Source organism: Pseudophryne corroboree, chromosome 4 (genome assembly GCF_028390025.1).
Source record: "Pseudophryne corroboree isolate aPseCor3 chromosome 4, aPseCor3.hap2, whole genome shotgun sequence".
NCBI classification, from domain to species: Eukaryota; Metazoa; Chordata; class Amphibia; order Anura; family Myobatrachidae; genus Pseudophryne; species Pseudophryne corroboree.
In genome coordinates, this window is record NC_086447.1 from 683,027,688 (window position 1) to 683,046,238 (window position 18,551).

Below are 18,551 nucleotides of genomic sequence, written 5' to 3' on the forward strand. Positions count from 1 at the left end.
TCACGTGCTGTTTGGGGACTATTTTTTTGAAGTGCCATCCTGCCTGACACTGCAGTGCCACTCCTAGATGGGCCAAGTGTTTGTGTTGGCCACTTGGGTCGCTTAGCTTAGTCATCCAGCGACCTTGGTGCGCCTCTTTTTTTCTTTGCATCATGTGCTGTTTGGGGACTATTTTTTTAAAGTGCCATCCTGCCTGACACTGCAGTGCCACTCCTAGATGGGCCTGGTGTTTGTGTCGGCCACTTGTGTCGCTTAGCTTAGTCACACAGTGACCTTGGTGCGCCTCTTTTTTTCTTTGCATCATGTGCTGTTTGGGGACTATTTTTTTGAAGTGCCATCCTGCCTGACACTGCAGTGCCACTCCTAGATGGGCCAGGTGTTTGTGTCGGCCACTTGTGTCGCTTAGCTTAGCCATCCAGCGACCTCTGTGCAAATTTTAGGACTAAAAATAATATTGTGAGGTGTTCAGAATAGACTGAAAATGAGTGTAAATTATGGTTATTGAGGTTAATAATACTATGGGATCAAAATGATCCCCAAATTCTATGATTTAAGCTGTTTTTGAGGGTTTTTTGTAAAAAAACACCGAATCCAAAACACACCCGAATCCGACAAAAAATTTTCAGGGAGGTTTTGCCAAAATGCGTCCAAATCCAAAACACGGCCGCAGAACCGAATCCAAAACCAAAACACAAAACCCGAAAAATGTCCGGTGCACATCACTAATTTATATATGCTTGCTTACAGCAAACTATTTGCCTGGGTTTAATGGGAAGAAAAAAGCCCTCCAACAATGCCCTAATGACCTACACCAATACTAATCCTTAGGGCATCAGCTATCAAATATCACCACAGGCTCAAAACATTGCACAATACTGTACATTGTATATTAATTCATAATAACAAAGCCCAGGATTCTTAGGTTCTAACCTATTCTAATCCTTTCCCATTACACTCAAAATTTCAGTTTCCTTTTATGTTTTATGTACCAGGGAATAACATACTTAATTTATACAGAACCTAAATTTATGTAATCTGAATGTTACCTATTTGACTATTAGAATTAATTCTGTTACTTAAGTTGAAACATACATTTACTGTGGAAACGTGTGGAGTGAGTAGTATTCATATGTACTTCATATATACAGAGGTGTCCTTTTACAGCCTTGCTGCATAGCATACGCAGTACGTCTGCTGGATCCCGAGATTCACGGATGTGAGCATACGCACCATTTTGCTTATATAGTAAATCCGCGCTGCGAATGGATTGCAACCTTCTGCAACATAGCGCATCGCAGGAACAAATTCTGCAACGAAGTAGCACATACCGCCTAACATTGTGAGTGCCCAGGATGGGACTCGCGAGTACGCCCGCGGGGCCTCATTTTGCAGGAATGCTGCTGTTGCAAACTACGCCTCCCGTCTTTGTCATTGTGGGGGCATGTCCAGCGCTCTGTGAGCTGCTGGCATGCCCCTAGCGCCTCTGCCTCCCGTAAATAGGCGCTGTGTGCATGGCTATTTAGCCTCCAAATTCCCCCCTCCCCCCGTCATTCTGGGACACTGTGGCCCGCGGAAAATCAGGCAGTTGGGAGGTATGGTTACAGAAGCATCTGTAATAAAGGCACAGTGTTTCAAACATAATGATACTGTATGTTGCATGGCCTTTGGCCCTCATTCCGAGTTGTTCGCTCGCAAGCTGCTTTTAGCAGCTTTACACACGCTAAGCCGCAGCCTACTGGGAGTGAATCTTAGCTTCTTAAAATTGCGAACGAAAGATTCTCAAAATTGCGACCACACACCTCTTAGCAGTTTCTGAGTAGCTCCAGACTTACTCGGCATCTGCGATCAGTTCAGTGCTTGTCGTTCCTGGTTTGACGTCAAAAACACACCCAGCGTTCTCCCAGACACTCCTCCGTTTCTTCAGCCACTCCCGCGTTTTTCCCAGAAACGGTAGCGTTTTTTCGCACACACCCATAAAACGGCCTGTTTCCGCCCAGAAACACCCACTTCCTGTCAATCACATTACGATCACCAGAACGAAGAAAAAACCGTGAGTAAAATTCCTAACTGCATAGTAAATTTACTTGGCGCACTAAGCGGAAAATCGCTGCGATGCGAAAAAATTTACCGAGCGAACAACTCGGAATGACCCCCTTTGTTTTATTTTCTAATCAATTCCTAAACTGAGATTTTTAAAACCTATAAACTCCTAAAAAATGGACTGAAAAAAAATAATTTGAGTTTTTTAGATCCTAAAAATCCTGGGTCTAATAATAACTATAAAATTGTCTTGTTCATTTTCCTGTACTGTAGCTCCCTTTACATCTTTCTCTCCCACCAGATTCCAATTCGTTGAAAATTATTCTGATAATGTCAATGTTGTTTCATTTTCTAAAAAAAACTATTTGTGAACATGTTTTTCCTATGCTAAGTGTTCTGTTTTGTACTCTGTACTACAACTGTCTGCTGAAAATACAAAAATGAAAACATTCTAATAAAGAGGTACAGTAGCATCTTCCTGCACATGTTCCTCACCAAGAGCTGGTGGTGCACAGAGAAAAACACTCTGGGTCTGATTCAGAGGTGCACACAATGGCTTGCGCTGCTGCGATCACGTTCTTAGTGTAAGTGCAAAAATATGCTAATTACTTGTGTACAGAGAAGTCCACTGCCGGCCCTTCACATCCGACACTCATGTGTAAAAGCAGAAACATCTGCCACACAACGGATCTCTGAGCAAGTCAATGCTGTCACCTAAGACCCCTGACTCTCTCCTGCTGCAAATAAATTTGCAGTGCACCACTAAAAGAAAAGAGACCCAACACGCACGCATTTTTCTAGCCACCCCTTAACTTCACCAAATGCTGGCTACCTGTCACTCACTTTGCGAATAAATCTTTTGTGCTGTCGCAAGACCATCGCTATGCAAGTGCAGTGTGACTCTGACACATCTACAGTGTCAAAATATCACTCTGAGCACCAAATCAACACTCATGCACCTCTAAGTCTAGTCCTTTGCTCTTACGGAATCCTCAGTTTCACCATGAATAAGTGAGCTTATATTTACTGCAGGGGCCTATCTAGAGAGGAGGGGGCCTGTGTGTAGGCTCCGCCAGAGCCCCTCCTCTCTAGCCGGCCGCAATACTGTGAATCTGGGCACTAGGGTCCCTAGGCCTGTTCTAGAGTGCAAGCGCAGATCTCCGGGAAAATGGCGTGACGGACATTTCCCCAGTGATTTTCCTATTGCGCTGCGCGCATGCATGAAACACCAGTAAAGTGGCTCCGGGCCATTTCCCAGTGATTTCTGAACCGCTGCTGCTTCACCGCGGGACTCCGGAGGGTAAGTATTACAAATAATGGGTGCAGGGTGTGGATCACAGTGGCCCGTGTGCAATGCACACACTGCACCCATTATAAATATGGCACTGATTTACTGTATGATATATATTAAAAATTATATTGACTTCAGGTTGAGTCTCCCACATGCAGAATTCTGAAATACGGAATATTACAAAATACAGATTTGTTTTTTATTGTGACTGATATGGTGAAACCTTTGATTTCTGATGGATCAATGTACACATATATATATAGTATACAATTGCCTTCAGGCAGTGTGTAGAAGGTGTATATAAAACATAAATGAATTTTGTGAATGTAGAAAAACTTTATTCAATGCACAAATTCCCCCCCCCCCCCCCCCCCCATAGGTCCACCCCAGATTTAACAAATTACTCCAGACTTCAGATGGTGCAAACTGTTCCACCCCTGCAGATACTGCAAATGACCTGTTTACATAAATTTGTGCATAACTAGATATGTGCCATCAAAGAAGCCCATTCGCACTGCTAGACTGCATTTTCACATGCATGTAAATGACATTTACTGTCATTTAGGCAATACTTTATCTAATGGTTTATACAGCTGTGTAGTTTTATGGCAGGGTGAAAGATTAACACTAGAAAAATGAGAGTCTATGTTAAAAAGCTTCAGTTGTTAATCAGGCCAATTGCAAGACTGACAACAGCAATGAGAACTTACCAACCAACATACCTGATCGCAGTCAGAAAACAGAAAAAATTGGTTGTGGGTAAAATGTCAAATTTAAAGAATAACTTTACCAAAAACTTAAAATTCTTTAATCAATGGAGTTTACTAATTTAAACAATAATAAATATTGATCGCCTGGGGTCCAGCTTTCTTCTTGATGTGGCACTTTGCCACATGGTATTTTCCATTTTTATTTTGACACTTGCCTATTTCAAATAGCAGTGTTGTCAGCATGCCTCTTCTGTGTGCGGGGGTGGGGTACTGACAAGACAGTAACTCGTTTTAAGAAAGGCCAGCCTCTGCAATGCTGAGGAGAGTATCACTGGCCTCTTAGAGACATTGTCCCAAATAATTATTTTTTGCCTTTTTAAAAAGAGACTTTCTACTTTTAGGTGGCGCTATCCTTGAATTAATTGGGGTTCTTAAGAGTATTTAAAATTTGATTGCATTTGTAAACTGCTGTAACACGCAATAAATAAGTTCACTGTTTACCAAATATTGCTTACAAGGCTGGAGCAGGACTCTATGCCGCCCTGTGCAGGCCCAGCCACCTAACCACAAGACATCATGATGTCACATTCAGGGGCAGGGTCATTGGTACCAGGAAGTATAGCCCCTTGGGATGCTTCGGGCGGCTCTGTAGCAGTACTACTGGCTACAGGCTGTTGCTCCAAGAATCTTGCAGTTGCGTTCTATATTGTTGTTTGATATACACCCTTGGTCACAACCTTTACTGTCTGTTCTAACCTTATTATAATACTTATCTGTGTTTTACTTTTTATATGCCCTTTAGAATTCCCTTTCCTTCCTAACTTTTTCTATGTATTCCAATAAGACTGTATGACCTATGTTGTTCTTCTGCTGATACAAATAAGTTACAAAAAAATATAGTTTGCTGTCAAGAGCAGAACTATTGTGACACTGTTTTAATAAGCAATTTAGTTAAATGCTATTGTCAAACAAATAAGTAACAGTGATCATTTGCTATAATTCACATATGAAATAATACCAAACAATGTACAATGTTGTTAGTTTGTTTTGTTGTTGCTGTTCAGTTTTTGCTATACATACATACATACATACATACATACATACATACATACATACATAAATACAAGTACATTACCTGCTTTTCCCTCTTCGAAACCTCTTCTAAGGTTTTCTTAAGTGTCTTCAGCTCACTGGTAATGACATCTATAAAATTGTCAGCTTTCTCTTTGTCCTCTTTGGCCTCCTTTTCAGTAAAGTCTAATTCTGATTTGACACAAAGCAATTTCTTCTGAGTCTTGCCTTTAACTTTCTGAAGTTGGTCCAGATTCTTGTTTAGGTGTTCAATAGTTTTGTGCTGTTCCATTGTTTTTATCTGAAAAAAAAGATGATTGCAGTACAGCAATAATATCATGCACTTTATAAAAAAAGGGGCATAAAAATAAATAATGGCATAAATGGTTTACTTAATTTCTAATTTAATCTAAGTAAGTAACTAAAAAAAAACAGCTGTGCAATTATAAAAATAAGAATAATAAAAGGCTGCTTTTCTATTAGATGGTCACATGATACAACATACAGTATGCCCAACATATACAGTAGGAATACATTATTTTGGGTCTGTAAGCTTCTTCCTATTACTGTGTTCTGTTTGGTAGCTGTTCTTTAAATGTAAATACATTGGCGTTTCTATAATGGGTGCAATGTGTGCGGTGGACACTAACCCTTAAGTCCAGGGGGGGGCCACACCGCACACACTGCACCAAGAGTTTAATACTTACCTCTGCAGAGTCCCGCGGCAAAAATCACAACCAAAATGGCCCCCGCACATGTGCGGTTGTGAAATTGGTCTCTGGTGCTATGTTTCCGGAAACCTGCACATGCGCAGTAGACTCCGGCACAAAGCCAGAGACTACTGCGCCGTACAGAGGAGGGGACCCATCTGGAGTCTGCACAGGGGTCCCCTCCTCTCTTAAAGCGCCCCTGTGTAAATATATATAAAGAAGGAGGCTGTATGCCACCTTCATAAGTGTATATCAGTGCTATCTATAAAGAACTCATCCCATAGTTCAAATTTTCACAGAGCGGATTCGGTTTTACTCGGTTCTCAAAACCGAATCTTATTGGCTATCCAAAACACGTGACATCAGTGAGCCAATAAGATTCGGTTTTGAGAACCGAGTAAAACCGAGTAAAACCGAATCCGCTCATCACTAGATTCATTTATAGAGTGAGCTGAGAGACCAGCATTGTTTTCTGTTGATGAACAATTCTACACACAGGCAGTAGCTGCAATCAAGCAACAGATATTTTCTTTATGCTTGATCCAATTCCATACAATCCAATCGCATTCTGATTCAATTGGATTTTCATTTTGCTAAACAAATCTAAACACGTAAGTAAGCTGAGCAAATAGAGGAAGTTGAATATGAATCAGAAGAGTGGAGCAAGCTAAAAAAACATACCAATTAAAAACTGCATAAATAATTAACTGCAAAGAGCTGTTTAATAAACTAGTGCATTTAAAGATTTTTGGTCCATATAACAAAAGCAACAATCTGTTATTGATAAATTATCAGTTGCACTCTTTTAGATATTTATGATTTTTTTTTTGTTACTGTAGAAAACCTGAATCTTACATGTTAAGAAAGAAACGTAAAAAAATGGCAATTTTCATGTTTGAGGACTTGTGCTAATTACTAAAATGATTTTTTTTTCAATATGCTCCTAATCCAGAATACAAAATGACTACAGGCATAGTCAATTGAAACTAGAGTTTTTTTCCAAATATATTTGCAGCATGCAATCCTGACCTCTAGTGTTCTCTGTGTATGACTTAACCAACTAAACAAGAGCGTGGCTGCTCATCCACAGTAATCTCTTAGTAGCCATTGCAGCTATTACGCAAAATGAAGTTGTGACCTGCTTTTTAACAAGTCCCCAGATACAATTTACATTATTTATAATGCATCTGTACTTTATAGAAATTATAATTTAAAACAAATATGACTGTTTTATACTAACCCTAAAATAATAACATTGTGACAAACCCTTTTTTATAATTATGACTTATTTTGTAGATACAGTACCTACGTGATAATCGGTGCGCAGGGCCTAGGGTCTCACGGGTCTCAAGGGGCCTATAGCTGGGCCCCATAAAATCCGGCCCGTCCATGATCCGAAACAAAGGCTGGCTTCTAGTTAAATGTTATGCAGAGGTGCAGTAACGGGACTCAGACCAGTATTAATATTATTAATACTGGCACTGAGCTCCATTACTGTGCCTCTGCAAAACATTCAGAGAGAAGCACTGTGCGACCACTGTGTGATGTCATGCAGGCCTGCACTCCAAGAGTCCCACTGATTGCAGTGCATCGGAGGGCCCAGCTACCTCTGCCAGCACTCAGTAGCAATGACGAGCAGAGGGATGGAGAGACAGAGTCAGAATGACTGAGGGTCACAGTGCAGACAGTTACTGTAAACAAGCTTGCTCTCTCTCTCTCTATATATATATATATATATATATATATGGGATGTAATTACGTTGCCGGCATTCGGGATTCCGGTGGTCAGGATACCGATGCCGTAATCCCGACCACTGACATTGCCGCCAGCTGGAATCCTGGCTAACAGGGGCTATTCCCACTCGTTGGTGTCCACGACACCCATAGAGTGGGATTAAAACCTGTAGTGAGTGAATCGAGCCCGCGAGGGGCTTCTTTGCACTTGCCCACCTGTCGGCATTCTAGAGGCTGGGATCCTGGGTGCCGGCATCCCATACTCCCATACCCAACGCATATATATTACTACTTACTACATAATGATGATTGAATTCTGTAGTATTTATTTTTTGTGGTAGTTGGGAGTTGTCAGGACTTTGTAATATACATCATGATTTATTTACCAATTACGAGTACATCAATTCAGGATCATAGTTTATTTACCATTTGTTTATGCTATTGTGCCCAGTTACTTGCGGCAGGAGGCATCTGGTATAAGTAGACCCCTCCTGCATGTGTGATCCAGTGCTGCGTCCGTGGAGACAGCATCGGAACACATGCGACATCATCAACATATACAGATATAGGGGCGGTCACACACAGAACATGCCGTATATCATTTTAATCTGCATTTAATTAACAGTCGGCTTATGCGTCTCATGCACAGAGCAATGCGAATAAGATGCATTTTTGCGGCAAAAAAAAAAAGCCAGACGCAAATGGAGTTGCATGGGGCCTGTCAGCTCACTCACACCAGGCATCTCCCGCTACATGGTGTATCCAGGCAAGATGTGAGGACACATCTGTACATATATATCTATATATCTGTACACACATATATATATTTTAGATAGATAGATAGATAGATAGATAGATAGATAGATAGATAGATAGATAGATAGATAGATAGATAGATAGAGATATTCCATATAATGTGACTATTTGCTGTCACCACAGAGATCACCAATTGATGGCAGAAGCAATGACAGTTGAGCTCACTGGGTCCAGCAGCAGAACTGAGATAGTTGCAGTAAATGCCCCAAACCACGTGGTGTAATGACTCCTCGGAACTAACATGTAATTTCCCACTGATTTGCCACGTGTCACTGTGTAATATCAGTGGGAAGGTGATGGTGTGGTGTGTAGGGCAGAGAGCTGATGCACAGCCATCACCAACTGGCGCCCGCATGCCACATTTCAATTATCCATGATATAAAACCCTAGCGCACGGCAATATCACTGGCATTTACTAGTCTGTACTCTGTACCTAGTGAATACTTCCCGTAAGCGACCAGTGACCGGATCAGAGCGCACAATCAGATCTGTGCTGCGTGTGTATTTTTTTTTTTTTTTTTTACTTTTGTGCACCTACTCTTTACTGTGAACTACATCAGCAGCTGCAATGAGCCGGAGGGAATAAGCCCAGCTGATTGGACCGGGTCCAATCCAAAACGTCAATGGGACGTGGCTGAGATCAAGACGTCTCAGACCATCAACAAGGGCAACCTCAGGAAGACCAACCTCTGGAAGACAAACCCATGAAGACCAACCTCAGCAACACCTACCTCAGCAACACCAACCTCAGAAAGGGCACCATCAGGAAGACCATCCTCTGTTGGACTGCTGTACTGTTGCACTGGTGGAGAAGAAGAAGCTGGAGAGACATGTGCCATCTGTTTCTCGCAGTTTGAGATTGGAGAGAAAGTAACAGTGCCATCCTGCCTCTATGTTTACCATGCACCATGATTGGCTCAATGGCTTAAGAGTAACATTATTTGCCCAGTGTGCTGCGCACTGTGCTTTGACTTCAACACATTCTGTCAGTCTCTATGAAAGAGATAAACCAATAATCCCAACAGCTACTAATCTACAGGTGAAGGCAGAATATAAAACAACGTGACTGGCGACAATGAGGGACGAGACAGGTAAATCTCTAAATTAGGTGATTCATACAGTATTTCTGTTCCTGGAGCTGGGAGGTCTCTTGCTTCCGAGATCGTTGAAGAGGGATGTACAGTACTTTTTGACTGCATCCTTTGACTAAAGTGTGGTTAGCTTTTCTCTATTTTTTTTTTAATTCCTTCCCTCTACCCTTCTTCAACTTCTTCTTTGAGCCGTGCTTTGTCTGTCCCCTCTTGGTCTTTCTCCCTTTTTTTATTTTTATTTTATTCATTTTCTCTTCTGCTGTCTCATTTTTTGTGTATGATTTTGTCCTGCCCCAGACTGGCCTGCTGGCTTTCCGGCCAGGTATCTGACTGACATGAGGGTTTCCCCAGTCTTGGCCACACCCTCCCAATAATCAAAAATAATCTTTACACTTTTATGTTTCTTTTTTTTGCATTTTTTTTTAAACAGGAGGGACATGAGGCAAACAATCACGTAATTGAGAAAGACATGTTTCTGATCTCTCCAATTTTCAACAATAATTTTTACACCTCTACAGTGTTTCTTTCTCTATTACTATTTCTCTATTAATCACTTAATAAAAGCATATTAAGTGATTTTTTTTTTGTGATTAAAAAAAATGAACAGAAAGAAAAGCTGGGGATAAGGGCTATTGGCAACACCCCAAAAAAAAACCACACTGGGCAGCCACCTCATTGGTGTGTTGGTGAGCTGCTAAGCTGCTAATTATTTTTAATGTAGAAAGTTACATCCAACTCATTGATAACTTAATAACTTGAACCCAGGCAAAACCAGGTAGTTCAGATAGTAACTGTTAGCGTCGGGAGGTGCGTGTCCCGGCCATTACCGTGGAGCCGGGAGGCCGCACCTCCCACTGACCCCGCCCGGTGCCTAGCAACAGGCGGACGCCAGGCGCAAGGTTTTCTGGTCCCCGCCCGGTGCCTAGCAACAGGAAGATGGTGGGCACAAAGTCTCCTGATCCCCGCCTGGCGCCTAGCAACAGGCAGACGCCGGGCGCTGTGAGCCGCCAGATCCCTAGCAACAGGGACGCCGGAGGCAGACGGCATTCCCCGTTGCTGGGTAACTAAGTACCCAGCTGTGTACAAGGACGTGCAGCAGGACAGCTGCACGATATTTGCAATTACAGAGTTTCTTCTGTGACTGGTGCAGTACCATTTATATTCTCTCCCTATTCACTCCAAAGACGCTGGTGATAGTTCTTACTTCTGTGTGAACCTGTCAGCTCGTTGGAGATCCTGTCTGTGTTGTGCTGTGACCTGGAGACTTTGACTGATAGATTCTTGACCAGATCTTGCCAGCCGGTGTTCAGGTTTTCGTGGAGTATCCACGCTAACAGTTCTTTGTTTATAGTTATATCTTTAACATCCCTGAGCATTGTTGCACTCACTGTTTATTTGCTTATAACATCTGAGACCATTGTTGTTCTCATTATCACTCGTGCATTGGTGTTGCGGGGTTAATTAGGTTTCCCCTTCTCGCAGTTTCGGGTGGTGCCTTGTCACTTAATAAGAGGAGGGGCATCGGAGTTTGGGCGGACCTAATTCGCTTATTCAAACGCGCCTGCCGTGGGCAGAAGAACACTAGCACCGCAGGCACCATCTGACCACTAAGAGGGGTAATGGAGTCAGGGGTAGAGCACGAATTGCTGCAGACATCAATTCTAGCTGCAGTTTTACCTGTGAGTACTGGAACTTCCAGTTGTCGCATACTCCCCTGAGTTCCAGGTACTACCCCATAACAATATCACCAGACAAAAAAACTTAGCTCTGTGGTTCGTTTGACTCCGGATGGAACCAACACAAAATCCGTCTCAGATTCTGGTGGGCCAGATCCAGGGTTTGACCCAGCAGCTACGGGATCTTACTCTTCGAGTGGACACTCAGGAGGAAACTCGTAAGACCAAGACTGTCTCATTATCCGCTCCCAGGGAGCCCAATCTAAACCTCCCAGATAGGTTTTCTGGAGACCATAAACAGTTTGTGAACTTCCGGGAAAGTACGCAGAGGCCCATCTTCATTCTCTTAAACAAGGGAGAAATTCTGCCGAGGTGTATTGTACAGAATTTTGCCGATGGGCCAATGATTGTGGCTGGAATGACCCAGCACTCCGGAGTCAGTTCCGGTTAGGATTGACAGAACAAATCAAGGATTTTCTCGTCCAATATCCTTCTCCGGCCACCCTGGATACACTAATGAAGTTAGCCATCAAAGTAGATAGGTGAATTCGGGAATGAAGAATGGAGAACGAGGTCCCCTTCCCTACGTCTCTTTGGATGGTGCAAGAGGTTGTAGGGGATATGGAGGAACCCATGCAAATCGTGGCTTTCCGTTTAACACCTCAAGAGAAGGCGAGACGTCGCACTCTTGGACTGTGTCTCTATTGTGGGACCAAGGGACATCTGGCGAACATTTGCCCACAGAAAGCTGAAAACAGACCCGAGAAATTTTGGGAGAGTCTTTTTGGGTCCCTGTTCAATCTCCCCAAATAATTTGTTGTTGTTACCCATTAGGATAACAACCCCTTCTGGTCCTAGTAAGGTTACTGCTTTTGTTGATTCAAGGGGCTGCCGGAAATTTTATGGACTTGGAATTTGCTCTTGCCAGAGGAATTCCTATGGAAACTCTTTGCTCACCAATTTCCGTTTGTGGATTGGATTGTAGTCCTCTCCAAAACAGTCGGGTTAGTACCCGGACTCCAGTCCTCTAGTTTTTTGTCGGAATGTTCCATTGTGAAGAGTTATCTTTTTTTCTGGTACATTGTCCCCTAACTCCAATTGTTCTGGGCCTGCCTTGGCTTAAGATTCATAATCCAGTATTCAACTGGAGTACTGAAGATCTGGTTTCTTGATGCATGGAATGTGCAATTAAATGCCTGACCATGCCGATTCACTCAGCACTTCCTCTCCATGAAGGGTTGCCAACCCAGAACATATCTTTTATGGATGTTTTTTCCAAACAACAAGCTGAACCTCTGCCTCCTCACCATCCTTATGATTGTGCAATCAATCTCATACCTGAAGCTGGACTCCCCAAGGGCCGCCTTTACGCTCTGTCTTTGCCTGAGACGAAAGCTATGGAGGAATATATCCGGGAGAGTTTGGAAAAGGCTTCATCAGGCCTTCTAAATCACTAGTAGGAGATGGTTTTTCTTTGTCTGTAAAAAGGACGGCTCTTTATGGCCATGTATTGACTACAGGGGACTGAGTAAGATTACAATCAAAAATTCATACCCATTACCCCTGATCACTGTCTTATTTGATCAGCTCAGAAGTGCTACAATATTTTCCAAGATCGATTTACGAGGGACATATAATCTCATTTGGATCCGGCAGGGAGATGAATGGAAGACCGCATTCAATACTCATTCGGGTCACTATGAGTACTTGGTTATGCCTTTTGGACTCTCCAATGCTCCTGCCATCTTCCAGGATCTCATAAATGATATTCTTCGGGATTTCCTTGGAAGATTTGTGGTCGTCTATCTCGATGATATTCTGATCTACTCTGCCTCACTTAAAGAACATCGAGCTCAAGTAAAAGCGGCCCTTACCAAACTTTAGGGAGAATCATCTGAATGCACAATTGGAAAAATGTAAATTTGAGGTTGAGAAGGTGGCCTTCCTAGGATACATCATCGCCTCCAAGGGATTTTCTATAGATCCTAAGAAACTTCAGGCAATTGTGGAATGGGTCCGTTCTTCCAATCTAAAAGCTACTCAACGTTTCCTTGGTTTTACAAAATAGTACAGAAGATTCATTGATTCTTTTTCCTCAATTGTTGCTCCAATTGTGAGCCTGACCAATAAAGGTGCAGATCCTGCTCATTGGCCACCACAGGCGGTAAAGGCTTTTGTGGAACTCAAAAAGCATTTATCTCTGCTCCTGTTCTTCGGCATCCCGATCCAAATCTACCTTTCATTGTAGAAGTGGATGCCTCCGAAGTAGGCGTTGGAGCTATCCTTTTGCAAGAGGATCCACTCAATCATAAGCTCCATCCCTGTGCCTTTTTCTCTCTAAAATTTTCTCCTGCTGAAGTCAACTATGGCGTAGGGAATTGAGAGCTTCTAGCAGTCAAATATGCTTTGGAAGAATGGAGACACTGGCTGGAGGGAGCAAGGCATACAATAACTGTTTTCACAGACCACAAAAATTTAGTCTACCTTGAATCTGCTAAAAGATTACATTCTTGACAAGCCAGATGGGCACTGTTTTTTGCCAGGATCAATTTCATTTTTACCTATAGGCCCGGCTATAAAAACATCAAAGCTGACGCTTTATCCCGAAGTTTTCTGTCTTGTCATGAAGTCTCTAAGCGTCTGGAGCCGATACTTTCCCCAGGGTGTATCCTTGCTGGCCTAACCATGAATCTTGTCTCTCAAGTCCAGTCAGCACAGATGCAGGCCCCATCTGAGACTCCTTCAGGGCTCCTGTTTGTTCCAGAGAAACTCAGATCAGCTGTGTTATCTGAGTTCCATGACAACAAGACTTCAGGACATCCAGGGTTAATAAGACTTTACATCTTCTCTCACGCTCTGTATGGTGGCCAACTATTAAGGCAGACGTTCAAGAGTTTGTTAGGGCCTGTCATGTCTGTGCCAAAAACAAGTCTCCTCGTGTTCTTCCTTCTGGACAATTACTTTCTCTGTCTGTACCCTCCAAGCTATGGATTTTATTGTAGATTTACCAAGATCTTCCAAATGTTCAGTCATCTGGGTGGTGGTTGACCGTTTCAGTAAAATGGCTTATTTCATTCCTCTGTCTAAATTGCTTAATGCAAAGGATCTTGCTTCTTTATTCGTTCAGCACATATTCCGTATTCATGGCCTACTACAAGACATTGTCTTGGATAGAGGCTCTCAATTAATTGCCCGTTTCTGGAGATCTTTCTGTGCGGAACTAGGAATCGATATCAGTCTCTCATCAGGATATCACCCACAGTCCAATGGCCAGACAGAACGGGGTTAATCAATCTTTGGAGCAATATCTATGATGTTATATTTCTAAATGCCAGTATGATTGGGTTGACTATCTACCCTTTGCTGAGTTTGCATATAATAATTCTGAACATGCTTCAACTTACGTCTCCTTTCTTCTGTGTTTCCAGTATTCATCCTAAATTCAATATTTTCACTCCATCACGACTGCCTAGTTCTTCTTCTTTTTCTCCCGTGTCAAGCGGATTTGGAGGAAAGTACATCAAGCCTTGGAGGATGCGGCAGTCCGGTCTAAGATTTGCTGACAGATTTCGGAAACCTTGTTCTTTTAAAGTAGGAGACACGGTATGGTTATTTGCCCGAAACATCAAGCTCCGCCAGAAATCTCAAAAATTGGGACCATGTTACATTGGACCATTCAAATCATCAAGAAAATCAATCCTGTTGCATTTCATCTGCAATTACCCAGGCCGGAGGCAGACGGCATTCTCCGTTGCTGGGTAACTAAGTACCCAGCTGTGTACAAGGACGTGCAGCAGGACAGCTGCACGATATTTGCAATTACGGAGTTTCTTCTGTGACTGGTGCAGTACCATTTATATTCTCTCCCTATTCACTCCAAAGACGCTGGTGATAGTTCTTACTTCTGTGTGAACCTGTCAGCTCGTTGGAGATCCTGCCTGTGTTGTGTGCTTTGACCTGGAGACTTTGACTGATCGATTCTTGACCAGATCTTGCCAGCCGGTGTTCAGGTTTTTGTGGAGTTATATTTATATATTTGACATCCCTGAGCATTGTTGCTCTCACTGTTTATTTGCTTATAACATCTAAGATCATAGTTGTTCTCATTATCACTCGTGCATTGGTGTTGCAGGGTTAGTGAGGTTCCCCCTTACTCGCAGTCTCGGGTGGTGCCTTGTCACTTAATAAGACCGGGGGCATCGGAGTTTTGGTGGACCTAATTCGCCCATTCAAACACGGCTGCCGTGGGCAGAAGAACACTACCACCGCAGGCACCATCCGACCACTAAGAGGGGTAACGGAGTCAAGGGTAGAGCACGAGTTGCTGCAGACATCAATTCTAGCTGCAGCTTTACCTGTGAGTGCTGGAACTTCCAGTTGTCGCATACTCCCCTGAGTTCCGGGTACTCACCCATAACAGTAACTTAGAATTCTTTATTAATCTTATAAAGAATAACAGTAACTAAGAAGAGAAAAAAGAAGCAATACAAGACAGGAAGTAGAAAGGGAAGGAGACGGAAATGGTAGAAAATGGAAAAGGGATCCGCCACCTTGGAGTAAATAAAAAAAAGTCTGAGGTCCATTAATATAAGGGAGAAGCATGGATTGAATCAAAGGTCTTAGGAACTCAGATCCCGTGTCTTGTGGGATCACGGTCATGTAAGTCATTTAGTCAGCTGAAGACTTCTATTACAACCAAGGGAATCTGGTGCTAGCAAAATCAGAAGGTTTGTTTGTTAAAGTGACCGAGATGTCCTACATTGACATAAAATAATCAATCTTATGGAACCATTCATTGAGTGTGGGAGGTTTGGGAGAGGTCCACAATACTGGGATAACTGCACGTGCTGCATTACCAAGATTTTTTAAATATTTATGCACAGGTTTCGAAGAGTGGCTGAGAAACCAAAACACGGTGTCTTTAGGTACTTCAGTACCTAAAATTTGCTGCAAGGTGGCAATAACATTAGTCCAGAAATCTGTTAATCTCCAACAGGAACCGGGGTGGAGAGATACATAGCATGAAGCAAAGAGGGGTGTCTGTACCATCTCATCAAGATCTTGTACTGTGACTCTTTTATAGTAATACAAATAGAGCTAGAGTAGGCCTTAAGAAAAACACTTCCAATCCCGGTCAAATAAGGAAAGGCCTAGTCTTTTTCCCAGGCCTTAGCATAGGTCAGAATAGGGGTAGTCTGGTTAACCAATAGTAACTGGTAGAGAACAGATACTTTGTGGGAGGGAGGTTGGGGCGAGATGCAGAGTTTCTTGAAAGAGGTAAGATCCCTCTTGGCAAGGGCTGTCCTATTTGTTGAACTTAGAAAATGGCGAATTTGTAGGAACCAAAATCAGAATGTGGGATATCCCAATTTTCTTGAATCTCTGAATTGTTTAATACCTGTATCTTTTATAAGCTAATTGACTCTAAAGAGACCCACAGAGGTTCAACTGTAAAAGTGAGAGTGATTGATACCTGGTGGGAACCTAGAGTTAGCCAAAAAAGAGGTGAGAGGGCTAAAGACTGATGAAATAAAAAGGAGACATCTTAAGGCTTTCCAAAGCGAGAGCGTGGGGGATATCTTAGGATGGGGTGGAGAGAACTTGAGAAGAGAGGGCAGCCACGGTACTATTTCAGGGTGTTGTTTCCTGTAGCAGCCTTCTATTGCAACCCACTGCTTTATGTCCCTATTTCTGGTCTATTAAAGAACTCTGTTAAAAAATATGGCGTGATAATATGTTTTAATGTCCAGCAATTGAAGACATCTCTTTTGGGCGTTATTTTTTACTGTATTTTAAATCAAGAGGGACATGATGTGAATAGTCAAATGATTAAGAAAGACATGTTTCTGATCCCTACAGTTTTCAACAATCATTTTTACACCTTTACAGTGTTTTTCTCTTTTTCTACTTTTTTTATTTTAAAACAGGAGGGACATAATGTTATAGGATGTACAGTGGTGGCGCATAGCTTCCACGTTTTTGGTGCTAGGAAGCACAAAAGGGTATTTATCTGTTTGATAGGTACCGTAACTGCTCCATCCCTACAGTCAGGGCTGGCTCTACCATTAGGCAGCTTTAGGCGGCTGCCTAGGGGTGCCTGCCCCTGGAGGGTACCACTGAATTCATATAGCAAAAAACTGAAGGATGTCTCTGTATGCGACCTCCTACTTTTACACTGCGCTGGCTGCTGCTGTGCGTCTAATCAGTTGCAGCCGCCACTATCAGGCTGTACCACATAGTAAACTCAGTGCTTCCTCTGTGCCAACACGTGTGACATCAAGTCATGCTAAGTCACATAGGAGGCGAATGTAACTATGACTCCCAGGGGGTGACTCATGATCACTCCTCAAATCCTGATGCACCACCTCAAGCAGAAAGCAGCACCTGACTACATGTTTGCACTCACAGTGTTGCTGTAATGCTGCTGCCGCCTGCAATAGGAACCATGCCAATCATGAGGGAAAAAGAATCCTCAGTGTCCTACACAATTCCTAACATGCTGGCTAGTGTATATACATAAAGAATCAATGGCCCTCAAGGACTTTTAAAGTGAAAGTGTATTTTGAGCAAAGTCACAAAATGTTGTGATTTTGTTAATAATATACTTTATCGCTAGGCTGAAGCTTTCTGCCTAGGGTGCAGAAGAATTTGCACCGGTCCTGAATATACTTGTAATATAAGGCTGTACTGTCCACTCCCCACCTACCACAAAAAAATTAATCCTATAGTATACTACAAAGGAGGTGGGGAGGGCAACCCCATTAGGTCTAATGTGGCTCTGCCGGAAAGTGCCAGTCTTGAAGGAAAGGGAAGTGAAGGAGGTAACAGACCACTGCTCACAAGCATAAACCTGTTTTTGTTATACTGTAAGATGTAGATATTATACATAGTAGTTGTTTTATGTATTATATGTATATTATGCATACAGTATATGAAGAGTAACATTTTAGGCTGCAACACCTCCACAGAATGGGTATCCAGATTATAGATCTACACTAAAAAGGTCTAGAGTCAATATGTCTACCACAAATGGTAGACATGCATTAGGTCGACAGGGTCAAAAGGTCGACCAAGTCAAAAGGTCAACATGTAAAAGAAACACAGTTCAAAAGGTTGAGGGGTCAAAAGGTTGAAGTGACAATGGTCGACACCCATAAGGTAGACATACCTTTGTGTCATCTGCAAAAAGACGTACCTTCCTTTTAATGCCATTTGCAGTGTCACCAATAAAGATATTAAAAAGCACTGGTCCAAGTACAGATCCCACGGGTACTCCATTAGTAACATTTTCCTCCTGTGAATGCACTCCATTTACTACAACCCTCTGTTTTCTATCCTGCAACCTAGATTTTATCCCTTCAACAATCTCAGTATCCATTCCCAAACTTTCGAGTTTGGGATTGGATACTTAG

At 42.5% G+C, this 18,551-nt stretch overlaps 1 protein-coding gene across 2 annotated transcripts in view; it reads right to left on the reverse strand.

Annotated features, from left to right (window-relative positions):
* CCDC170 (coiled-coil domain containing 170) overlaps nt 1-18,551 on the reverse strand; it is a 242,599-nt gene that overhangs the window by 15,642 nt on the left and 208,406 nt on the right. For both annotated transcript variants that reach the window (XM_063917874.1, XM_063917873.1), the window contains one exon: nt 5,177-5,413. In XM_063917874.1, coding sequence (XP_063773944.1) covers nt 5,177-5,413 — 237 coding nt within the window. The remainder of the gene's footprint in view (nt 1-5,176; nt 5,414-18,551) is intronic.